The 24511-nt window shown below is 52.4% G+C and overlaps 10 protein-coding genes and 1 pseudogene across 11 annotated transcripts, besides 1 other annotated feature; 6 read left to right on the forward strand and 5 right to left on the reverse strand.

Annotated features, from left to right (window-relative positions):
• Positions 1-161: 161 nt before the first annotated feature.
• Positions 162-1785, forward strand: PODANS_5_840 (uncharacterized protein; the record flags this gene model as incomplete). The annotated part of the gene is made up of 2 exons (XM_001904219.1): positions 162-791; positions 841-1785. Coding segments are annotated over 2 exons (1575 nt in total), but the record flags the coding sequence as incomplete, so codon positions are not given.
• An 856-nt stretch (positions 1786-2641) lies between these two features.
• PODANS_5_830 (uncharacterized protein) lies at positions 2642-5216 on the forward strand (the record flags this gene model as incomplete). Its single annotated transcript, XM_001904220.1, has 2 exons — positions 2642-2660; positions 2776-5216. The coding sequence occupies 2 exons, from the start codon at positions 2642-2644 to the stop codon at positions 5214-5216; spliced, it is 2460 nt and encodes an 819-aa protein (XP_001904255.1).
• Positions 5217-5756: 540 nt separating this feature from the next.
• Positions 5757-6662, reverse strand: PODANS_5_820 (uncharacterized protein; the record flags this gene model as incomplete). Its single annotated transcript, XM_001904221.1, has 1 exon — positions 5757-6662. One exon carries the CDS (start codon positions 6660-6662, stop codon positions 5757-5759), a length of 906 nt encoding a protein of 301 aa, XP_001904256.1.
• A 675-nt stretch (positions 6663-7337) lies between these two features.
• On the reverse strand, positions 7338-8042 carry PODANS_5_810 (uncharacterized protein; the record flags this gene model as incomplete). Its single annotated transcript, XM_001904222.1, has 1 exon — positions 7338-8042. The coding sequence occupies one exon, from the start codon at positions 8040-8042 to the stop codon at positions 7338-7340; it is 705 nt and encodes a 234-aa protein (XP_001904257.1).
• Positions 8043-9276: 1234 nt separating this feature from the next.
• Positions 9277-9711, forward strand: PODANS_5_805 (uncharacterized protein; the record flags this gene model as incomplete). Its single annotated transcript, XM_001904223.1, has 1 exon — positions 9277-9711. The coding sequence occupies one exon, from the start codon at positions 9277-9279 to the stop codon at positions 9709-9711; it is 435 nt and encodes a 144-aa protein (XP_001904258.1).
• Positions 9712-9893: 182 nt separating this feature from the next.
• PODANS_5_800 (uncharacterized protein) lies at positions 9894-11183 on the reverse strand (the record flags this gene model as incomplete). Its single annotated transcript, XM_001904224.1, has 1 exon — positions 9894-11183. One exon carries the CDS (start codon positions 11181-11183, stop codon positions 9894-9896), a length of 1290 nt encoding a protein of 429 aa, XP_001904259.1.
• Positions 11184-12852: 1669 nt separating this feature from the next.
• PODANS_5_790 (uncharacterized protein) lies at positions 12853-14691 on the forward strand (the record flags this gene model as incomplete). The annotated part of the gene is made up of 1 exon (XM_001904225.1): positions 12853-14691. The coding sequence occupies one exon, from the start codon at positions 12853-12855 to the stop codon at positions 14689-14691; it is 1839 nt and encodes a 612-aa protein (XP_001904260.1).
• Positions 14692-15176: 485 nt separating this feature from the next.
• Positions 15177-15273, reverse strand: a tRNA (tRNA-His).
• A 1537-nt stretch (positions 15274-16810) lies between these two features.
• On the reverse strand, positions 16811-17110 carry PODANS_5_780 (uncharacterized protein; the record flags this gene model as incomplete). Its single annotated transcript, XM_001904226.1, has 2 exons — positions 16811-16894; positions 16958-17110. The coding sequence occupies 2 exons, from the start codon at positions 17108-17110 to the stop codon at positions 16811-16813; spliced, it is 237 nt and encodes a 78-aa protein (XP_001904261.1).
• A 1644-nt stretch (positions 17111-18754) lies between these two features.
• PODANS_5_770 lies at positions 18755-19519 on the forward strand (annotated as a pseudogene; the record flags this gene model as incomplete). Its single annotated transcript has 2 exons — positions 18755-19267; positions 19349-19519. Coding segments are annotated over 2 exons (684 nt in total).
• Positions 19520-20111: 592 nt separating this feature from the next.
• On the forward strand, positions 20112-20767 carry PODANS_5_760 (uncharacterized protein; the record flags this gene model as incomplete). Its single annotated transcript, XM_001904228.1, has 2 exons — positions 20112-20416; positions 20476-20767. The coding sequence occupies 2 exons, from the start codon at positions 20112-20114 to the stop codon at positions 20765-20767; spliced, it is 597 nt and encodes a 198-aa protein (XP_001904263.1).
• Positions 20768-21522: 755 nt separating this feature from the next.
• Positions 21523-24509, reverse strand: PODANS_5_750 (uncharacterized protein; the record flags this gene model as incomplete). Its single annotated transcript, XM_001904229.1, has 2 exons — positions 21523-22386; positions 22443-24509. Coding segments are annotated over 2 exons (2931 nt in total), but the record flags the coding sequence as incomplete, so codon positions are not given.
• Positions 24510-24511: the final 2 nt, after the last annotated feature.

Consider the following 24511-nt stretch of genomic DNA (forward strand, 5'->3'; position numbering starts at 1 on the left):
CTAGCTACGGCTCTTCCGTCATATGAACCGCCTCAGAAACAGCCAACACAGCAGGTGGCCATCATAGGTATGTTCTTCCTTAATTTGACATTTGGAGGGGTTTTACTTCTGTTTTCATCTATTTTCATCAAAACCGATGAAGCGGCTCACTAATAATCTAAATAGGAGCTGGGGCTGCGGGCTCGTCTGCTGCATATTACTTACAACAATATGCCAAGCAACATGAGCTGCTCGGAATTTCCGTCAACATCACTCTCTTTGAGAAGACGGACCGTATTGGTGGACGAACTCTGACTATCAACGCATACGATGACCCTTCACAACCAATCGAACTCGGCGCAAGCATATTCATTGAGAAGAACCATATTCTTCACGATGCCCTTCAAAGGTTCAACCTGTCTAAACGGATTCCAGATGAAGACTCAGACCCCAAGCTCGGCATTTGGGATGGCGATGAGTTTGTCTTTACGGTCAACGAGCGTGATTCATTCTGGTGGACAGCCCTCAAGGTCATTTACAAGTATGGAATCATGGCACCGAGACGAACTCAGAAGTTGATGGAAGCTACTATCGCCAATTTCTTGAAATTATACGAGGAGCCCAATTTCCCTTTTCGATCCCTTACCCAACGGGCGTACGAGCTTGGTCTGATTGATGTTACCGGGGTTACCGGGGAACAACTATTGAAGGCCAACAACATCGATGATCGCTATGCACACGACATTATTCAGGCCAGCACCCGAGTAAACTACGCCTCGAACTTGGTCCGAATCCACGGTCTGGACACCATGGTAAGCCCTGATGCTATCGGTATTACCTCTCAAGCTAACCGTGCCACAGGTCTCAATGGCGCCTGAGGGTGCCATGGCTGTCCAAGGTGGTAACTGGCAAATATTCTATAAAATGGCTGAGGCATCGGGCGCCAGTCTCTTGATGAATTCGTCTGTGGCTTCTATCGGATTCTCGTCAGAAACCAATCACTACTCTGGCAACAAGAAATACCTTATCCGCACCAAGTCCGCTACATCGGAGTCAAATGGGGGAGAGGATTACCCCGTTGCCTTTGACAACGTTATTATTGCCAATCCCTACCAATTCAGCAAGATCTCAGCAGAGGAGGGCGTCATTCAACAAACCATTGACGAGATCCCCTACGTCCAGCTCCATGTCACCATTTTCGCGTCGCCTTACCAGTACAGTCCCGCGTTTTTCGGCTTCACCGAGTCAAAGGATGTCCCAGGCGGTGTTCTCACAACCCTTGCCAAATCTGATGGACCAACCTCTGGGGTCAATGGCGCCGGCAAGGCAGGTTTCTTCAGCGTCACAACCTTGCGCACGACCACAAACCCCACAACTCAAAAGCGGGAGTTTATCTACAAGATCTTCTCGCCTGAGAAGGTTAGTCCTGAGTTCCTCAGTCGCCTGTTTGGAGTCGAGGTGCCTGATTCCTTCACCACAGACCCTGATGAGGAGGGCTCAGTGAGTCCCATCACCTGGTATCATCCCCATGTCTTTTACTCGTATCCTCAAGCCTTGCCACGGGTAACGTTCCAGGACCCTATCATCGGTCCGGGCCTGTATTATACGTCTGGCATGGACAGTTTCATTTCCACGATGGAAACCAATGCGCTAATGGGCAAGAATGTGGCCGCCTTACTCATGGACGATATTTTGAAAGCGGGCAAGAATGGCTGCAAAGGGGCGGAGGAGATGCACGAAAATACTCTGCTTGATCAGTTTCGGAGTGGCCCAGGGAGCTCAGAGAAGGACATGAAGGATTTGTAGATATATGTGGTGGGTAAATGACCCTTTGGCACCCGTTGTTTCCACGAGATGCCACTGTCGAACAATGTGGGTGTGGCTGGCCACAAAGAAGCCTTTCTTGGACCTCTGTGTCACATCAACCCCAGTATGTGCTGTCATACGTCAAGCTAGTGGTTTCTGGCAGGTACATAGCATGATGTGCTTCCTTGATGTTGGCATCCCATCATATCGGGGACAAAATAATGGGGCCCTGCAACCGGCCAGTAGGCCTTCAAAGATCATTGAAGCCCTGTTAAAACAGATCCAAGGCCTATTGACAACTCCTTAAGAATATCAACTCTCTTTGCAGGTATGTCAACTATACTAATAAAAGAGATATGACCTCTCTTTGATGGTCTCTTTGCTGTGTTCAAGAACCCTTATCCCAAGTTTGAGTAGCAGTGTCTATTTTTTTTTGTCCACGGCGTGCCCATGTGATCGCTGTCTTGGTGAAAGCCACAGGTCTGAAAGCCAGCACATGCAATGAGTCAGCAGCTGCCTTGGATGTGGCGCAAATCTCCACCTTTTCCGAGGTGGCAATTGGCTGGGTGCACCGCCGCAAGATACGTCTCCCCTCCATTGTCCAGACATTTTTTGGGGATCGCTTTTGTTATGACGCAGCTTCCCTCACGCCTTTGCCCGACAGTCGAGTCCAGTCCTGTGCACTGGGTCGTCACTAAAGGCGCCGGTGAAGGTCTAGGTATCATTCTCCATTCTAAACCACAGCTTTACAAAAACATCCCTTTGCGATCTACTTAGTTGTATAGCGCCTTGTCTGTTTTCCCCGCCAAACAACCAACACCCCGCATCGTGAACTTTATTCGAATCGTTGGCAGCCATGTTTGCCCTCAAAGGCAGTAAGTAACCACTTGAAACCCCCGCGACTCCCCCACAAAGCAAGACAGCCCAGTGCGCGACGGCCGCTGATGTTGCCCATTATGTCGCTATCACCTGCTAACTACATCAACGCAGTCTCCCGCCTGATCTTTGGCTCCAACAACCAGGAGTCCATGATCGAGCTGCCCCAAGGCCAACTCTACCTTGTTCGACCATTCTCACCCAAGGGATATTCTGAGCTTCTCTTCAAGGACGCTTCCGCTCGCATTCGCCGTACCGCGCAAGAATTCCAATACCAGCTTGTCGTCCAGCGAGTTTACGAAGAGGGCGAGGCTGAGCTGTTTGCCGAGGAGGAAGGGGACGACCTCGAGGCCGATGCCGACATTCTAGCTGCCGAGCGCGACGAAAAGACATTCCTCCTCGACGAGGCGCTTCATTTCCGCGTCGAGAACCGAGAGGGTAGCGAGAGGGTACTCTGCTGGAGAGACTTGAGTGGCGACGCCGGAGACGTTTTCGAGTTTGTTTGCGACGGTGGTATCTTGCCCGCCCAAGTGAAGCAGTTCGAGCTTATCGCGAAGCAGTGCCAGTACGAGCGCAAGTACCGCAAGCCTCACGCCACAGCTTCTAAAGAGGATCTCCTCCAGTTCGAGTTCGACGAGCAGCCGATCCCGCCAGCCAGCCCAATTCACAGCCCTGTCCTCACCAGGTCCATCGAGTCCTCCGAGATGTTTTTCCCCAAGGCTAAAGGGAAGAAAGACGTGGTCTCCGACTTGGAAGTAACGCCGACGAAGAAATCTCCTCCCACGCCGACCAAGACACCGACCACCAAGGGTAAGGAGCGGAATATGGGTACTCCCTCGGCCGTTGCTCATCCAGAGGCTCGCGAGATGTTGGCTGCTGAGGTTGCCGAGCTCCACTTCTTTGAGTTTCAATCGGGCGCATTCGTCCTGAAGGATGAGTCTGTCACTGCAACTGTCACGGAGATCGGCAACTGGAAGTACTGGTTGCAGGTCGGCAGCGCCGACCGTGACTGGATAGGCGTCCCCGTCACAGAAGACCTCAATCCCGTCTTCAACTTCGAGTTCCTTTCTTTCATCTTCAATCAATTTCACGAGGATGGGTCAGCCTATTCATGGCTTCTTCGATTCAAGGATCAGGCGACTCTAGAGCGCTTCCAGGAGGGTTTGATGCAGGCTCTTTGGGAGCAGCTGAATCAGATCAAGTGGTCCAAGATCAAGGACAAGGAGCGTGACTACGTCACCGACGCTTTCAACGATTTGACCATGGAGGATGCCGAACAAGAAGAGGAGGAGGAGCATTATGAGGATGCAGAGGAGGGAAGCGAAGATGAGGACGATGACAGACCACGGAGCGAACATTACGATAGTGACGAAGACGAAGACGATGTGGACTACAAGCCCAAGGACGGTGAGACCAACAAGCAGATCGCTGTCGGGTACAAGCATGACCGGTCGTTTGTCGTCCGCGGTTCCAAGATCGGCGTCTTCAAGCACACCCCCAACAACAACCTCGAGTTCAGCACCAACATCTCCAAGGTTGAGACGGCAGATGGAAAGCTGTTCTCGCCTAAGAAGGTCATGCTTCACAACGAAGACCGCAACCTTATCTTGCAGAAGGATGATGACCCGAACAAGCTTTATCGCATGGATCTCGAGTATGGCAAGGTCGTTGACGAGTGGAACGTCCATGAGGATATTCCTGTGGTCACCTTCGCGCCCGAGAACAAGTTTGCGCAGATGACCCACGAGCCCACGTTCCTTGGTATTAGCAAAAACGCGCTGTACCGCATCGATCCCCGTCTGTCTGGCACCAAGCTGGTTGACGCTCAGCTCAAGCAGTACGCCAGCAAGAACGACTTCTCTGCCATTTCTACTACCGAGAAGGGCCATATCGCCGTGGCTTCCAACAAGGGTGACATTCGTCTCTTTGACCGTCTCGGCATCAATGCCAAGACACATATTCCTGCCCTTGGTGAACCCATCATCGGTCTCGACGTGTCTGCCGATGGTCGCTGGGTCCTCGGTACCTGCCGTACTTACCTGCTGCTGATCGATGCCCAGCAAAAGTCTGGCAAGAACGAAGGCAAGCTTGGCTTTGAGAAGTCCTTCGCTGCCGATCAGAAGCCCCAGCCTCGCCGCCTTGCTCTGAGCCCCGAGCACGTTGCGCAGTTTCACCACGAGACAGGCAAGGGTGTCAGCTTCACTCCTGCCAAGTTCAACACCGGAGAGGGTGTCGAGGAGAGCAGCATCATTACCGCCACGGGTCCGTACATCATCGAATGGAACCTTAAGAAGGTTCTGACCGGCAAGAAGACGCCCTACCTCATCAAGCGGTACTCGGACGACGTCAAGGCCGACGACTTCAAGTTTGGCACCGACAAGAACGTCATTGTCGCGCTGCCCCACGAGGTTAACATGGTTAGCCACACCCGTCTCAAGCGGCCTACTCGTGAGAGCATTGCTGGCGACTTTGGGCGTCGTGCGTCTCGGTTTGGCACCCCGGCGAAGAGTCCTTCCAAGTTGAGTAGGAGTGCGATTGTGGAGGAGGCTTTTTAGTTTGCTGGGGTATGCAGTGTTGGGTGACTGGGATGGATTGTCGTTTGCTTTTCTTTACTTGCTGAACACTGGGAGTACCGGTTTCGTGTGTTGTTTTTGACGCCTTGTTGCGTCGTCATGTATGCAGGATGATGGGATAACCGTGTGCGTTTGTTGTTTTGTTTTGTTTAGCATCGGGAGTTGAGGTAGCTTTCTTGATGAGTAACGTCTTGGTGTTGAGGGAAGGGGCTTGCTTGGCTGGGTAGGTAGGTAGGATTGCTGGATGACAGTTAGGGCATCTTGGTCGATATGACCTCAATTGACTACGTAACACGGCTCGTGAGTTTGAGGAGATCTCGGTATGTTTTTGATTATCGTGTTCTTCACTGAGCACTGTTTCTGAGTCCAACTACCTCTCCTCGACAATTCCCCACAGTTCGTGGTTAAGATTCACAGTCGCAATTGAAGGTTCAAGCAAGTGCAATAAGATGAAATTCGTAATTCATAACCTAACTAAAAAGCAATCTGGTATCATTTCACTCCTCATCCCAATCCATCCCTTTACAAACCCCTCCTCTCCGTCTCCTGATACGTCATCCCACCCTTGCTATCAACCCTCGGGTCTAGCTTATTCAACAAGTCCGACTTGTGCGGGCCAGCGGTGTTTGGAGCCGGGCCCGGCAAGTGGCTATTGCCTACACCCCCCATTCCACGATGACGACCACCATCCCGATCAGAATCCACCCTCGGATCCATCATGTTTCCCGCCCTTGTCCCATGAGGCCCGTAGCTCCCCTCCGGAATGGGATTCCCGACGGCGCCGTAGCCATGTTTAGCGGGCATGCTCCTCTGCCTCTCCATGTCGGAGTCAACCCTGGGGTCGAGGGTGTTCGCCATGCGGGAGGAGTGAGGGCCGTAGGTGCCTTCGGGGATGTTGTTTGGGTGGGAGGAGAGGGGTCCGGGTCCGGTGGCGCCGTGCATGGTCGGAGGAGCGCCAGCAGGGCCGCCGCTGAAGTGCTGGTTGCGGGAGGAATCCATGTCAGAATCGACGCGGGGGTCGAGGGCGTTGGCTAGTCTGGATTTGTGAGGGCCATAGGTGCCGGAGGGGATGTTGTTGTTGTGTTGGGATGGGGGAGGGGGGAGGGGTTGGTTATCCCTGGTTGAGTCGACTGCTGGGTCGATCTTGTTGAGGAAGTCGTGCTTATGGTGGCCGGCTGTTGTGGGGGCTGGGCCGGAGGCGGCGGACTGCCCGTAGGTGGGGGGCATTTGAGTTGCTGGGAGGTTGGGGTTGATGGAGGAGTTGTTGTCACGGCGGAGGCCGCGTTCGTTTGGGGAGTTGTACATGATGGGTTGTGGTGGTGGTGGTTTGCTGCTGTGCGGTTGTGTTTGTTGTATGGTTGAGTTGGACGTCAAGAGTAGATCTTGGATTATGGTCCGCTGTGGACAGAAGGGGGTATATATCCCCATCTGTTCTTCAACTCATGGTCTTTCACATCGAGATATCTTCCTCCCCAAGTGTGATCTCATACAACGTCATACTTGGTAAGGTGAGCGATGTGGCGTCAGGGTCTGAAAGGCAGGCACGGCATCAGCAAACGATCTCCTTCCGGAACAGCACACGCAAATGTTGGAATTGCATGGCTGGAAAGTTGATTTGATCAATGGATATTCGGGCCGCGTATTTGTTGGTCATTCTCACGTTTCCTCGGGTGTACCCGTGACGGGGGTGAAATGACGTCGCTTGGTCTTGGACCCTGAATCCGTCAAAAAGTCGCCACTTTTAGTGACCGTTGACATCAGGCACGGGACCCTGTCATTGTGTGTGGCTTGAGTTCGAGATTGAGCATAGATTTGATATTGTTGTGGCTATTTCGTTGTAAGATTTCGATGGTGAAGGAGAAGGGAGCTCGCAGCAAAGCCGTGGTGATGGTTTCTCACAGCAGGTTGTGAGACTTTTAGCACGGCAATTCTCCTCGCTGATTTCATGAACTTGCAATGAGTGAAATAGGCTAACTGTAAAAAGATCACTGCTTGTCATATGTGCTACGGTATTGTAGAAAATATGAGGAGAGTCATACACATCATAACCGCTTCATTATTGTACTCCTTTCAAACCCGACCCAACCCATGATGCCTCGCAAATTACATATCCCTTCGAGGTCCATTCACCAACCGGTTCACCGCCATACCAGCTAGTGCACTCCCTACAGTGCCCATCTTGGTACTGCCCTTTTCCTCCTTTCTCTTCTCTGCCGCGGCCCCAATAGCAGCAGCACTAAGAGCTGCTGTCGCAACTCTAGCGCCTTTCGCACCTGTCCAAGACCCAGGCTGGTTCCTCACGCGAAAAGCCTCGATTGCCGCTGCATCAACAGCTGATTTGAGGCCCTTGTCCATTCGAGCCCTGCTGCGACTCCTTGTTGCCGGATCAGCGTAGGAACTTCTATGGGTGCTCCGGTGACGGGAACGTCTGGAGGGCGATGAGCTGTGTGCACGACGACGAGAAGAAGTGGTGTAGTGATCATCACCACGGTACGACCGACGGCTGTGATCTCTATGATGGCTGTGGGATCCGGAGTGGTAATGGGAAGAATGTCGGTGACGATGACCTCGGTCGAAGTCGTCGTAGTCTCTGTCGTACCCTCGGGAGTGGTGTCTGGACCCAGAATAAGATCGATGCTTGTCGTCCAGGCCAAGCCCTGCCATGGCATCTTCAACCTTGCCTAATGCTTGTCGGCCGAGAGATCGATGCCGTCTTGGCCGGGACTCGTAGTCGTCGTAGTACGCATTGTCGTAATCGTAGTCGTAGTCGCGATGGCTGCGGCGTCGGCCGCGGTGATGGTCTGACATCTTGTTGCTTACTGCAAGACTCCTAGCGATATATCGAGTCTCAAATTGAGTGTTGGATTTGTCTCTCAAACGACCAATTCATGAAAAAAGTCAGTGAGGAGTCAACGGGTATTCAATCTCGTCGGAGTCTGCCGCCAAGATTCTCCATTATCTTGATTTCGATGCTGGTACTGATATCACCTTGTGGCGTATCTCGTGTCTGTGGGGTTGCGTCACAAGCATCTTCTACTAACCAACTAAAATACAGGTGACAGTTGATCTCCATCTTCACCGTGAAGCTTGGTGGTTTCGGTGCCGAAATACCGATGGTGGTGTGGAAGTGTGACGGAGCTGTCGGATTAGTCATGGTCATTTGGGGGTATCACTGACAGGTATAATAAGAAGTCCACCTCAGCTCATTGCCCCCGTCGCATTTGGCCTTGGAGCTTCCAAGTTCTGCGCTGTTCATCTCGGCGTGTCAGGTCTGCTCAGGAAGGTGTGCCGTTGTGGACTGGTGGTGGTTGTTTGATTTGTGCGTCTAGCGCATCATCATCATTCACTTCCTCTCGGCGGTGGTAAGTTTCTGTCTCCCCCCTAAATTGTAAATGACACATTTGGATGGCCAGGCATTCTCATCACGAGTACGAGACTGAAGCTAGATATTCAACGTGAGTGATCCTTCTGCAAATATTGATGATTGACTCGGTGTGCCTGGTGAGTTGCGTCGGCTTATGACGTCATTTCTCCCACCATCGGATCAAAATTCCAACTCCGAAGGAAGTTGCATTTTCTCAACCAACCACACCGAATGGAAGCTCGCACTCGAATCAATGACCACGCGAAGAATTCCCATGTCCAGACACATTCTGCCATCAAGGACGTCAGGATCGCCCGGTCCCACCCCACGCGTTCTGCCCTGAGCCTCACAGCTGCATCCCTCAGATCAAGGTAGCATTGGGAACAATATTTTTGCAATAATGGCAGATCAAACCGGCAGGGAATGTGGTGATGCTTCTATGATGAGAAGAGTCTCACTTGAGGGGTCTCTTGGCGGCAGATTCAGCCAAGATATATTTGCGTCTACCCCTTCACATTAACATCTTTTATGATATCAACCAGTGGGCTCTCACAGCTTTCTTAGAAGCTCACACCACCACCAATCCCCGCCGGCTACCATCAACGGGTACGCGATCTCCAAGATCACCCTTATTCGCCACACTCAATCCTCCAGACAACCAAATTCGGGAGCCTAACAATGGCACCAACACTCCAACCCCGCCAAGTCGTAGTTACCGACAGTAACGGAAGCAGCGGCGGAGGCCTCGACACCGGCGCCATCGTCGGCATTGTCATCGGCACCATCGCGGGCATCCTCCTGCTCTGGTGGATCATCCGCTCCTGCACAAAACCCAACAGCCGCCCTGACCCCGACAGACAAGGCTGGTACGACGACACCCCCCCTCGCCGGTCTAGGTCCAGGTCTACACACTCTCATCGACACCACCATCACCACGGACGCCATCACAGCAGAAGCCACAGCAGAAGAAGGTCCACTTCTCGTCCTGTTATACTGGAGAAGCCCGCGAGGGGTTACGCTATCCCAGTCGCTCCGCAGCAGGCCTATGTCTACCCGAGTGCGGGCCGGTCGAGGAGCAGGAGTCAGGGGAGATATTATGCTTCTGGGTATTAAAGGAATACGACGATTGGGTATAATGGGGGAACATGATGATGGGAATTATGGCGGCATGGGTAACAAAACAATGAATGAATGAGCTTTTCACCGTACATGTACAAATATACCCTTCAGTCTACATACAATTTTAAATCTTTCGCGACCTTTGTCCAGTTCAAAATGCATCTCTCCACAGCAGCTCATCCACGCCTCCTCCCACCCCTCTCCAGCTCTTGCTCAGAAAGACGTCTTGCAGGGGCAGGGGCCCGTGTCTGTTTCTGCATCCTAGGTGATAGCTCATACTCCTCATACAACCCCAGCGAAGAAGGCCGCTGTCTTTCCAACGGACTCGACCCCTCACGAGATGACTCTCTCCTCGACGGCGGCCGCTGATAAGAATGCTCCGTCTCCCCATACCCCCTCGAACCGGTGGAATGCCTCTGCCGATGATACTCCTCCTGCTGCGACCTCTTCGCCGCCTTCGCAGCAAGATACTCCTCCAAATCCGCCCCCGACACAATCTTGCACCCCGCCATGGTAAAAACCTTTCGAATCCACCCCTTGATCATCTCATCCTCCACCTCGGCCAAGTCCTCCTTCTTGATATACTTTCGGTTAAACTGCCTGTTCCCCGGCGTCTTTCCTGTTAAAAACGACCAAAGGGTGATAGCAAGAGCATAGTAATCATCAAACACCGTCGGCGCAGGCAACGGCAGCCCCTGCTCAAGACATTGCATCCTCTTTGGCGTCAAATACGAATTCGTCACATGAAGTGAGTTCCAACGGTCCTTGTTTTCTTCAATGAACCTCGCCCCGGCAAAATCAACCATCTTCAGCCTCTTCGCCGGCTGCTGCTGCTGCTGGCCGGGAGAGAAAGAAGTAGGCCTGCAGTTACCCCAGATGAACTTTGACTCTTTGATATTCCCGTGGACGATGCCTCTTTTGTGTAGGTTTTCCACAACGAGAAACATCTCGACGACACACTTGTGCCGTTTGTGGATGGGAATCCTCCGAGCACGGAAGGGCTCACCACCCTCCATGATTACGGCCTTGGTGCCGGTTGAGGGCCGGGAGCCTTTCCAGACTACCCTGCTCAGCGGCCGCATGGTGAGGCTGCCGGCTGCTTCCATCAGCTCAACCTCCCGCGAGGTCATGTTGGACTTGTAGACGAGGTCGTCTGAGAACCGGTAGAGCATGCCCGTGTTGCCTATCATGGAGGCAATCCACCTTTCTGGGGGGAAGTCGAGGATGGGGTCGTCATCGTCGATTATGAGCGGGAGTGCGGCGGTGGGAGGGCTGGGCTCGGGGACCCGAGGGATCTCCTCGGAGCGGCGGTACTTGGATCGGTCACGGTGTTTGTGTCTTTGCTCGTTGGTGTCGGTGCGTTCAAAGTGTCCGAACGAGGCGCGGTGCTGTCTCTTTGATTGGACGTGGAGACGGGCTTCGGATTCGAGGATTTCGTGAATGTGTTCTGCCGAGATTCTGGCCATTGTGTTCTTCAACTTTCAAGTTGAGGAGAGGGGAAGGGGGGGGGGGATATGCAGGTAGGCGCCGTGTGCTAAGCGCGTGGCTGTTGGAAAGGAAGGAGGAGGATCTGCCTGCTGGGCCATCACGGAGGTGATGGTGGTGGACAAAGGTGAAGGTGAAGGTTTCGGGGACTCCACGTTGAGCGGGCTTGCGCAGCTTTCTCGCATTCCGGTGGAGGTGTTGGACGGGACTCCGGTGCTTTGTTTGCATCGACAACGTCTTGCGTGGCGGTTTGATTCCATGGGAACAGCAAAAAGTCAAACTCTATCTGAACGAATTCCAAAGGAAACAACCACGCTAGCGAGAAAGCCTTGAGTGACAGAAGCCCGGCGCCATGAACGTCACTTCGTTGGTACGTTACCACTCGTAGCAGAAGCTCGCCCTGACTATCTCTTCCCGTCTCAGTACACTGCGCCATCCAGGCGGTTCTTCCAGAAAGATTCCATTCTTCTTCGGCTCCAGTTGCTGTGAGACGGCGGCTATTGTTCATTTACACCGAGCCTTCTCCAATATTCCTTGCGCCTAGCTCGCCTATCTGCATTGTACTACATGTCGTGCCGTGCGGCATGGTGATCTGGTGGTTGCCCGCCGGCGCCCGCATGTCAAGAACAGATTTGACTCGTAACGCATGCGCCAAAGGATGAAGTCGAGGATAGGTCCCGGAGTTTCTATCTCTGAGGCTTTATGGTGCCGCTGACACAGCACCACCCACTTGAACCAAGGTAGTGGACCGTGACGGACGGAGGATTGTGGGATAACTTGAGTTCATCTCATCGTCACAATCGTGATCGCAACGGAGGATGTGATGAGTGTGATTCCGGTGGATGTAGCATCACCACATGGCGGTCAGTCAACTACCGACGTCCAAATTCCTATATTTTACCAGATAATTCCAGTTTCTGGGATCGCTTAGGATCGTTTTCTCCTATCACCACCTCCATCAGCTCGAAATCCACAAGTCGGGCAGATATTTCCCCACAGAGATGGCGGACTCGTTCTCTTTTGGTGCCGTCACGCATGGCAGATGGGCGACTATTAGCGCCTCACAGCATGGCCCCCGGTGATGTCGCGCTCCTTCCAGCCTCTTGGTTGCATCCGCCAAGACGACCTCGACCGACGTCTGGGGCAACCTGCCGGACCAACCACCAAGTCACAAATTCGGACCAATCACAAGATGTTCATCGTGACGGACATGCCAAGGGCGGCAAGCACACCTATTTTTACACCTGTGGACATCTGGGCATCGGACGGTGCTGGACCCCAGATAATAACTCCCATTTCACCCCCAGCAGTTCCGTCGGTGAGATGCGATTCGCAAAGGATGGCTCCGTGATGATAATTTCTCGCATGATAGCAAGAGTCTTGTCAGCTTGGCATCATGGAAGCTTCTGCACTTTCTGCACATCTGCACTCCACCGCCTCCACACTTTTCCATGCCACCGCCATGCTGAGGGAGTTGAGGGATTGAGACCTCGATCTGGCTCAGGCCCGAGCGTCCTGTATAAGGTGTGATTGAGCCCATGCATGGAAGGACAAGGTTCCTGTTGATCCAATTCCAACCTCAACATCAGTTGATCTTGAGCGTGTCTTCTCTTTTGTTGTCCGGCTCGTTGCCACAAGCTTCTCGTCAAGATGTGTACCTACGACTACACGCCATACACCGGCTGCAAGCAAGGTGAGCAGCATTTCTACATCCAGTGGATGAAGTGCAGCAAGGCCATCGAGACGGGTGGCAAGTACTGCCCACCGGAGTTGTCTGTCGAGGTCGACGCTATCCGCAAGCTGTCCGGCAACGTTCTCTCATGTCCTGTCCACGGCCCCATCGCCATTGAACAACACGAGTTTGACTTTGTCGTCGCCAAGGTCCCAGTCGAGCAACCCCATGACCAGCCCGCTCGCCGGGGAAGGTCTCGCACAGCTTCACGACGAGGGACAAGTGTGAGCCGGTCCAACAGAACACCCAAGACCGACACATTCGGAAGGGACTTTGAGGAGCTTCCAGAGAAGAAAAGACGGGAGTCAAGGGCTGTTTCACCAACGGAATCTGTCAACTCGGAGTCTTCTGGTACCATTCCAGCTCGACCCAGGACATCGGATGGACTCAAGAAGGCGGATAGGAGTGGAAGTCAGGATAGGCGGAGGAGCTCCGTGGCTCACTCACACCGGCGTGTAAGCTCAGCAGACCTCAACTTGATGCCTCGTCGTGCGTCCACCCTGCGTCAAAGCAAGGGTGACAGGCAGTTGCCACCACCGGCTGAGATTCCCGAGCATGCGGAAGCACAGGAGGAGGAACCACGTGGTCGTCAGCCACGACCCAAGACCACGGTACATATTCCTGCTGGGACTGGCATGATCGGCTTGCCCTCCAGTCCAGACATGAACAAGAGATCACCGGTGAGCCGTGCCAAGAGTGAAGGCAGGCCAACGCCGCCTGATACACTCACGGCAAGAATTGACACAGCATTATCACCCAACACAGCGCTGGGCTCAAGCGACAGCTCCCCTGAGCATCCATCCGAACCTCTTCCATTTGGCCCAAGGCGATCCAGCGTCAGGAGGACCACCACCCGCAGCATCCGCAAATCCACAGACGAAGGCCCTATGGGTCGCATCGACGAGCACGTTGCCTCAGGAGAGGACGAAGACCAGCTCCAAGCCAGCGGCCTTCACATCACGACCTCAAACATCACCCGCTCAGGAACAAACCGCACCACCCGATCATCCAGGGTCGGCATCTCCCCCGAATCCGAATCTGACTTCCGATTCCCACCACCTCCCAGCCGCAGCAATAACTCCTCCCCCATCTCCCGCCGCGGCAGCGAGACCCGCCCTCCCATGCCCGCCAGCCCCCTCTCCCCTGTCTTTCCCCGCTACAACAGCTACACCAGCAACGACGACGCCTCTTCCCTCCGAAGCAACCAAAGCAAAACCTCCCGCCGCTTCGAAGACCAAGTCGCCGAAGGCAGAAAATGGGCCGCCGCAAGAGAGCAACACATGTCCATCCTGGCCAACCATTCCGAGCCTAACCTCCCGCTCGCTGGTGTCCAAAGCAGAAGGGAATCAGCCGACAGCGGGTACCGCAGCGGCCACCAGGGACAGCTGCCCATCCCACCTAATTCCCCTCCACCAAGGCAGACAACCCCCAACCCCATCCAGCAAGAACCAAAGAGACGGACGTTGCAGAAACATAACGGCCAAGCGCCCTATCAGACTGATCTTGGGTTGCCATCGCCCAACACGTTGTCTCAGCGGAGACCGGCGCCGTTGCAGTTGGGAAATGTGCCGCCCTGTGCGCTGCCTGTGTCGCTTTACTCGCCTTCGCCTCTTGGTCAGAGTGGTGGGACTTCGAGCGGGGAGGTCAGCCCGGGGAATGTGAAGGGGAAGGTGCCGCTTTTGCAGAGGATGGGGTTGAAGAAGAAGATTAGTGGGTTGTGGGAGAAGGGGGGGAGTCAGAGGGCCGTCGAAGCTTGATCGGGTCTGTTCATTCATTGGAGAAGTGAACTTTTATTTTGTTCATTTTTTTCATTTTGCATATACTTGCTGTATCATTACTGGGGTGTTATTACATTGTAGCATTAGCATTGGGAGGGTCAGTTGATGAAGAATATTGGGAAGAACAGATACCCCGCCTAGATATGTTCGCTTAAGGAGCAGCTTGTTAGATTGACTTGAAGTAATTCAGATTGTATCGTGAGTTTTATGCAAAGAATGTCGATGCAGCATGTTGAGATCATCAGAGCAGCGTTGCACAGAAGCGGGCAGTGCCCCTGTAAGGGAGTCAGTCCATGAGCATTGGGCTGCCCTGGTTTACTTACAGTCATCCTGGCATATTACATCTGAGTGGATGGAGGAAGATGTGCGGGCTCAGAAGCAAAGAAAAGGAAAAAATGTTGGAACATCATCTTCCTGACAGTTTTGATGTAGGTGTTGGAGGTAGTGCAGAAAGGCAAAAGATATGGGCGACCCCGGAATCGAACCGGGGTTTCTTCGGATCGTATGTGATGTTCTGAGAACAACCACAACGAAGCGTCCTGACCACTAGACTAGTCACCCGGTGAGGTATTATTGGATGGGATAAAGGTGTGAATTCTCAGTACATGACAATAACCACAAACTGCCTCTCCATTCGCTTCAAGGGCTGGTTTTCTTCACCTTCACCAAGCACAAGATTACCCGTTAATATTCGAGATAGCTCTTTCCCACACTAACAGGTCTCCCGTTCACCGAACTAGTCGGTCGCAAATCCTTGCTGAAGCGCTGACGACGTCGATTGGACGGCAGCGCCTGTTGCCTTGGCTGCACCTCGGCCGCAATGTTGCTTTTAGAAGCAAAGAAAAGACTGAGCCTACTCATCATCTTCTACAAAAACATTTGTTTGGCACCCTACGTTTGTATGTCACCCAGCCGACATCATGGAGTTGCGTGATGACTATGAGACGCTTGCCTACATCGTCAAAACCAACAAAGCACTGACGCCGTTGAGCCGGGAGACTCAACGCTTTCTGCTTATGAACTTCCTCTCACTGCATCAAAAAGTAATTCTGCGTCTTCGAGCGGAGATGATGGCCACGGTTACAGAGGTGCGCGAGCAAAATCGATCTCAGAGCCGAGGGACGATTCGACACCGGCGTACCATCTTACATGGCGGCGAGACTTTGAATTCGAGAATGGGGTCACTTCTCAGTCGATAAGGTACCTAATCTTTCATTTATTTTGTCATATTGACGAGTACTTCTTGACTCTAATCGATGTGCCCTCGATAGCTGATGCCATTCGTAACTGTGAAACCTTATCCCATGAGACGATATCAATGATCGACCCATTGATGCAATCCCGCTTTCAAAAGATTGTCGATAGGGTTCTTGAATCCCTTGGATCGAGAGACCGTCGATTCATGCAACAAATGAGGTCGATAGTTGATACGGAATGGCGCGAAAGGATTGTTCTCCCTGACAGTCACAGGCCTGTACCAAACATAAGTGAACTGGAAGAACTGAAATCCGGGCCGTTTCGCGCCAGCTTTCGAGAATTGAACAGAAAAGTGCGGTTTGAGAGGCAGAAGACGGAGGCATTTACAGAGCGATTTTGGATGGGTGTTTCGGGGGCGTTGCAGTAATCGCACCCATGATTCTGATGGTCTTGAAACCGGACAGGAACACGAGCTTGGTCACCGTCTCAGTTGCCACGGTATTGTTCATCCTCGTCCTTGCCATTGGAGGAAAGGGACTGGGCGGTAAAGACGTGCTGGCAGCAACGGCGGCTTACGCTGCGGTGTTGGTTGTCTTCGTTGGTACAAGCATGGCTCCAGCTTCTGGAGGCGCGGGAGAGACTTGAATACGGGACAGGAACGGGCACTGATGACTTGATGACCTGCTTTTTTGTACTTTACCAGAACTATGACTTATGATCTAGAACACGATATTCGAGAGGCATTTTATTTGAGTTCCCTGAACGTGTCACACCCTGTCCAGCAACCAACCCGGACCGCCGGTGATTTCTCAACTCTGCCCTTTCCACGCAACAACTTGCTCCCATCCTCTTCCTTTCCATTCCTTGACCATTCCCAATAAAGATTACTGCAATCCACCTCCTACTTAGCCTTCTTATACACCCCATGCTGCAACGCCTCAGGATTATGCTGCACATGATGTCCGTGCTGATCCGTAAACAGCACCTGTCACAGACAAATAATCAGCCTTATTCCATTTATCCACCTCTGTATACCGGCTCAACATACCTTAGGAGGGTGCTTCACCCCTTCCTTCTCTGCCTCCTTCTCCGTCGTCACAACCTTCTCCACCTCCCCCTCATGTCTGCCGCCTCGCGAGCGGGCAAAAACATGGTCTCCTTCGTGAATCGGTTCGCCGTTTTTGTCTTTGAGGGTCGGCATCTTGAATTGGCTTTTGTGCAGAGACGAGGTTCGATGGATATGTCACACTTCAGATTAGAACGGGCTTTTCTGGATGGTGGTTGAGGTTGTTCTGTTTGAAGATTCGCAAAATATTTGGAGAGGGAGATGGTGACGTCACAAATGCTTTCATGGGCGCTGCTTTTTGTGACGTGGGTTGTTTTCATGATACACGATAAACTCTCCAATCGGGGTCCCTGATTAAGTTCTATCTACACTAGATACGTTCAATTGTCGGCTGTAATCGTCTGTCAGACGGTAACCAACAGAATTCTATTTTATTCTATGCCAAGTTTTGCTTATGTTTAAAGTTAAGAAAGCCATGCATGACGATTAAATCATCCCGATGGGCAACCGTCACTGTGTCCTTGGCCACCATCTTGAGCAAGAAGTCCCCGTGAACGCGCCAAAAAGGAGGAAGAGAAAGGTGGCTTGCGTACGACTTGACTTCAGGGATGTCTTCAAGTTCAGCGAGCATATCTAACCGCTGCGAGTGAGAAAGATCACGGTGGAGCGTGTAAGTCCGATGATCTCCTTGATTCCTCCGAGAGACGAAGCCCGTGAGACGGCATCAGCATGTCCGTCGGGTCTGGTCAAGATTTGCGAGAGAGCCAGGGTGGTTCTTCTGTTGAAAATGACATGTGTTTCGCGAGGGGTGAAAACGGGGCCCTGGAGTTTGACTGGTAACCGAGTGGCTCTGCACCGGCTTGAAGCATCCATGATGACTAGAAGACGTGTGGCCGAGTTCCACTCAATCTGCTGAATAGCTGCCGAGTGCACTTACAGTTCCGTAACTTGTTTCCCAGTCTTGATCTCATGTACAGGAACCGTGCCATCTTCCCGGCCGCAAAAAACCAACTTGTCATCACCGACAGGTGTGATCACAGTGATGGCATTGCTTTCGTCAAAATAGCGATGCATCAGCTGACTCGGCTCAGGGGCAGCAGCTCGGGGTCTTCAGGGTCGGTAGAGTTGTCGTCAGTCATATTCTTTCTGACCAGGACAGCAGCAGGGTCCTGGATGGTATTGATCTTGCACCCTCAGGAGCCCGGGCAGTCACCTTCATTTGTGCACTTCTTCGGAGATTATCTGTAGCCGAGGTTAGTCAGGCAATAATGAGCAGAATGAAGCGGGCTACTAACAGTCTTTGTCAACTAGCTCGATGGTGGTCTTGAAGCTATCACGGAGTATTATGTAACAAGAGTCCGAGTTGCTCGTAAATTTGCAGAGACGTCGGTGATCAGCTGGGGGATGTTCAGCTCTCTCGTTCGGTAGCCCTGCACATCCGGTTAGCCCTTCTGTCCATGGTCAGCTCATAGTAATGAACAAGTTCCGTACCAATCACAGCAGATGTTTTATCCACAATCATTTCACCAGCTGTTGGTGTCCCTTCAAAAAATGACCACAGTTGGATATCTTTGGATACGTGACGGAGATTATCGTTGATATCCTGTTCTCACAAGTTAAACACGTAACCGCAGGTAACCGGTGGCAAAGACATAACGCGGGGCATCTTAAGGTGACAGTGTCCGAGTCTGGAAGCAGCTCCTTGACATATGCTTCGGCGCCTGTTGGAATAGATAGGGCGAGATAGGACTTGAGGTAGACAGCCGAATTGGAGCCTCTATGGGGGGGTGTCCAAGAAGTACAATGTATCGATGCGAGCGGCGATGTTCTTGTACAGTCATGACACGCATTGCGAACTTGAAGCAGCAAAATGACTGGGAGGAGTCGTGGGAGGTCTGGTGGACCAAACACACCAAGTTCATACTGGAGCGGGAAGAGAAGAGTCGTGGACCCTACAGCGAGGAGGAGGCCAAGCTCAAGGAGGATTTTGTGTCCAAAGTCCTCCCCCGTTACCTGCGCCCGCTGGAAAGCGGTGGTCGATCCATTGACCCAGCACTTTGCCATACCGATCTGTGGCCTGGTCACGTCAAATATCGACTCGACAACGAATCGCCCCTGGTATTTGACGCCAATGCTCTGTGGGCGCACAGCGAGCTTGAACTCGGCCTTTTCCGCAACCCTAGATACCCGCTGGGTAAGGCCTTCTTCAAGAAATATTAGAAGAAGGTGCCTATATCGGAGCCCGAGGAAGACTTCGACAATCGCAACATCATGCACATGATTCGACATCAGGTGTGTTTTGCAAGGGTTTATCCCAACGAAGCCAAACTCCGAGATATATAAGCTAGAACCTGTGACTTGTTGTTTGCCAAGACAAACCCACTGACTGCCATACACTCTTTTAGTTTTCTGGGCAACATGAAAATGCTTGTAGATAGAGTGAACGCAGAGGAGAAGGAAAGGAAAGTTGCTCAAGACGGCAAGAAGAGCTTCGAGGTAAAGATTGAAAGTGTCACGGATGATCTGAAGGTCCTAGCTACTTAGCACCGTATCAAGACGGGCCACAAAACGAACCAGACGTACTGAGGATCGCAGAACCAGACCCAGTTAATACGAGGTTAAAATGGCCAAGCTTTTTATCCAACGTACGTACCTATCATTTGGAACAAGAAACAATCTCGAACACTTCCTAACAATGTCAAGCGAAGACCAGATGTTATCATTGGAACTCACTTTGCCTCGATTACACATTGCGGGAGGCGGTCAGTGTTTTTTGTGTCTCTTGCATCGGGCAAATCCAATGGCATGAGCTCCGGCCTCTCCCCGATCGGTTCAGATATTTGGATTCCGCATATAACATGCATGTCCAACACGCCCCCGCTGTTGATAGTCACACAACTTCTCGGCGTACTTTTTCTTGTCAACAATCCACACAGACTTCCACTTTTCAGCATCCGTTACCTAAAACCGAATGAGACCAAAAGATGAAGATATTCTTGTCACTGGGAGTTCAACACCCAAAGATGGAATACTTTCCGACCCTGAGAAGAACGCGGAAGTAACTGAGGAGGCTACTCCAATGGCCACCGAGGCCCCTTACTATGTTTTCACCAAAGGCTAAAAGTTATGGATCAGCATGTCCGCATCATTCTCGGCCATGTTTTCAACAATGAGCAGCTACATCTACTATCCCGCATTGGTGCCCGTCGCCCACAATCTTGGAGTGTCCGTTGCGTTAGTCAACCTGAGCGTGACGACGTATCTCATCGTGGCGGCGATCGCCCCCGCATTCATGGGAGATATGGCAGATCAGACTGGACGACGACCCGTGTTCATGGTTTTGTTCGTCCTAATGATCTCTGCCAACGCGGGGGATTGCCCTCCAAACATCATACGCCGCTCTCCTGGTACTTCGTATGCTCCAGAGTGCTGGTGCATCAGGTAGGTTCTTACAACCATGTTCATGGCTCTGGCTTGGTCAAGATATTGACAGACAACAGCACTGGTAGCAATTACATACGGAGTTATCGCCGATATCGCAGAATCCAAAGACAGAGGCGGCTTTGTCGGCGTCTTTCTCAACCGGCATGCTTTCATCCTCCCACCAACACCCCCCACCTACCCCCCGTTAACATCCATCACTCAACAGGCAAGTTCCTCGATTGGAACTACCGCCACACCAGCTCGAGATTCCAAGCCACCACCAACGAAACCGACATCTTCCCCCCTCGGAAAAAACCCCCCTCCGCGGCATCTACCTCCTCATCCTCATCAGCTCCCTCGGCACCCTAGGCTACGGCCTAGCACTAATGACAAACGCTGTAACCAGCCTCCATTCTTAACCCCTTACCCACCTAGGTGCTGACACCAAAATAAACAAACCCAGCACATCTCCGGCATGATCTTCATGCAATTCCTCACAGGGATAACGACAGCAAGCACTTTCACACAGTTCGTACAATTCCACCCTCTACCCCCTACCCCCGCCCCATCCTGACTAAATTTACCATGTTCCCGAGATGACAATCACCTCCTGACAGACATGAACGTCGAGAAGTCAGCCACGGCTCAAGGGGCATGCAGTATCGTCAGGTGTCTTGGTGCCGGCACCGGCATCGCCGTCATGCAACCGTTGGCTGAAGCTGTGGGATTGGGGTGGTGCTTCGCAATCTAGGCAATCTTGATGGCAACCGAGGCACCTCTCGTGTGGCTTTTTCAATCTCGTGGGCCATCGTGGGGAAATGAGAAGACTGTTCAACACACATCAGGGTCACAAAGTGCAGTTTTGCCGAATAGACACCATCACTTTCATCACAAACAACCTATCACACAAACGCCACACATGCCAAACAGTCCCAGTTCCAAAGAGCAGGAAGTCTATTGATCGCTTCGGGAGACTTCAATCGCTGCTCAACTACCTGATCTTGCAACGCTTATACAATATCTGACAAGTTATACATGCACCTAACACTTGGAGGCCGTTGTACATTTTCACATCTTTTCTTTCTCGTCCTTTCAATCATGCCACATCGAAATCTGTTCTCCCATCACTCGCCACCCCTGCTCCCACGTCTGCTACCAGATCTCTGTGACCACATGGTTGGGTGCATCTGCAATCCAGCAATCTCCGGATTCCACTTGGTGGGATTGGTGTGGCGCGTAATCAGCATACGCACAGCAGCGTAGGCGATCAACAAACAGCCAAATGCCATAGGGATGAGCCAGTACAGGGGCAGCAAGTTGCGGGTGGTGCCAAAGACAATTTCAACACCGGGCGTGTAGATGATAAAGGCAGCGAGCGCGGCGCCGGCAAGAATGCAGTAAAAGGTGACCCGGTTGGCGAACATGTATCGACCAAAGGGCAGAGTATAACGAGTCTTGCATGCAAAAAGGTTGAACATCTGCATCGTCATGATAGCCCAGTAGTACATCGACTGTGCTTCGGCCAGGATGTCGTACTGGGTCTGGCCATCGATTCCCTTGTACGGCGCCGCATCCTTGGTCCAGTAGTTTGTCGGAGCTCCAGCGCCCTTTTGCATGAGATATGCATCACGCATAGAGATACCGCGCATGTGAAGAACGAAGAAGAACGAAAACATGGCGCCAACGGCCTCGATGATTCCGATCTCGAGATAAGCCCAGGACAAGAGAGGCCCGTCGACCAAGACTTCGGCGTCGCCACCCTCAAACTTGTCGGCCCAGTACTGTTTGGTGAACATGTGACCGGTATTGTGAAGTAGAGTCTTGAACTTGCTGCGGTTTTCGGGAGGCAATATGACCACATTGGCCTCCTGGTCCCATCGACCCCCGGTGCGACGAATCTGGCGGCGGCGAAATCTCTCGGCGGACTCTGGGGTGACAGGTTTCCGAGGTGGTAGCTTCATCAAACCCTCGCTGGTCTCGGGGGGATCCTGGTGATCAAAAAGTCAGTGGCTGCAAAATGTGGTAGAGAAAGTTGTTGACCTACCCAGGCGAATGATAGCGCCGCAATAAGCTCAAACCCCAGGTCAATGACAAGGATCAGAATCGCGGTAAGGGGAAGCGGAATCGGAACAATGACGTAGAGCAAGTTGGGAATGACCTCCGGCATGGAATGGCTGATGGTGTACTTGATCGACTTCTTCAAATTGATAAAGATCAGTCGGCCCTCCCGAATACCACGTACAGTGCTGGCAAAGTTGTCATCAAGAAGAATCATGGAAGCTGCATCCTTTGAAACATCGGAACCGGACTTGTTCATCGCAATGCCCAGGTCAGCCTTCTTCAGAGCGGGTGAATCATTCACACCGTCGCCAGTGACACCAACGATGTGGCCCATCTCTTGAGCCCGGCGAACAATCTCCAGTTTGTGCTTGGGGCTGGTGCGTGCGAAAATGATTTCGTCCTTCCAGAAGATGTCGTTCCACTGTTGGTCTGAGAGTCCGTCGATCTGCTCGCCGTGGATAACAATAGCATTGTACTCGTGTTCTTGGACTTGTTCGATCAGTCGCTCGGTTCGCTTAGCAACCCTCTCCCGGGTCTCGCCGAGCATGAGGTTGATCTTCCGCGCAATTGCTTCCGCAGTGAGGGGATGGTCTCCGGTAACCATGATGACCTTGACGCCGGCAGCCCGGCAACTGCCAATCGCTTCGCGGACTCCGTGCTTGGGGGGATCTTGGAGAGACGCCAAACCGACAAACACAAAGTCCCCAAGAGGGTAGCTCTTGGCTTTCTTGTCAAAGGTAAAGTCCTCGGGATATTGGTCGCCAGGAAGCTCGAGCATTGCAAATCCCAAGACGCGGTGGCCACGAGAAGCCATGTCTTCGTAGATATCATTGTAGGCCCCTTTGTGGTCGTCAGTCAGAAGAGCATTGCTGCCATCCCCTTGGACAAGAAGGCGATTGCAAAGACGCCAAACCCGCTCAGGCGCTCCCTTGATGTACAGAGTCAATGCACCATTGCTGTGAGCCTTCTTGTGGATGCTCATGTGCCACTTTGTCTCTGAACTGAAGGGGATTTCGAAGACTTTTGGGTACTTCTCGGCCAAGTTGTCAAACCCCAGAAGTTGGTCACTGGCATATCGTATCAGTCCGGACTCTGTGGCGTCACCTAGAATTTCCCTCTGATAGATCGGCACATCTGTTCTGTCAAACTTTGCTCGGGTGCACAGGGATGATATGTGAAGAATCTCCAGAATTCCAGGCGAATCAGGGGTGGCAATTCGACGGTCGACCAGAGCACCCCGTGCCGCTTCGTACATTGCGCCGCAAGTCCAAATATTGGCGACCGTCATTTGGTTTCGGGTAAGCGTGCCAGTCTTGTCGGTGGCCAACAAGGTAATGGCTCCGAGCGTTTCGACTCCTTGGAGATCCTTGACGAGAACATTCTGACTGGCCATGCGCTTGGCAGCAATGGTCAAAAGGATGGTGACGGTGGCTGGCAGACCCTCGGGTACCCACGCAACGAATACCCCAATGGCAAAGTTCAAAGCCAGAGAGACATTGTTGTTGTTCACCGGGAAGGAGACTCCGAAGAAGGTCAGAGCGGTAAAGATGGCAATTGTGGCGATGATCTTGACGAAATTTCCAATCTCAACGGTCAGAGGGGAGGTGACCTTTGCTTCGCCGGCCGTGAGGCTAGCAATTTGCCCCAGCACAGTGTTGTCTCCAGTCCGAATGACGATGCCGAATGCTTCGCCCGAGACGCAAAGAGTGCTGTTGAACATCAAGTTGTGTGCTTCCAACGGATTTTTCATGTCATTGTCCGTTGTCCGATCCTGCGGCTCGGACTCACCTGTAAGGGATGAGTTGTCGACTTTGCAATCCGAGGCCGAGAAGACCAGAATATCGGCTGGCGTCTTGTCGCCCATCCGAACGAAAACCACATCGCCCGGGACCAGTGCAGATGCATCGAGCTGGGAGAGCTTTCCGTCGCGCAGACACATGCACTTGGCCGGGATCATGTTGAGGAACGAATCGAGTAGAGCCTGAGACTTGCTTTGTTGGTAGAACTCGATGAAAGCATTGATGTTGGCAACTATGATGAGGATCGCCCCTT

The sequence above is a fragment of the Podospora anserina genome, chromosome 5 (assembly GCF_000226545.1).
Source record: "Podospora anserina S mat+ genomic DNA chromosome 5, supercontig 1".
Classification (NCBI taxonomy): Eukaryota; Fungi; Ascomycota; class Sordariomycetes; order Sordariales; family Podosporaceae; genus Podospora; species Podospora anserina.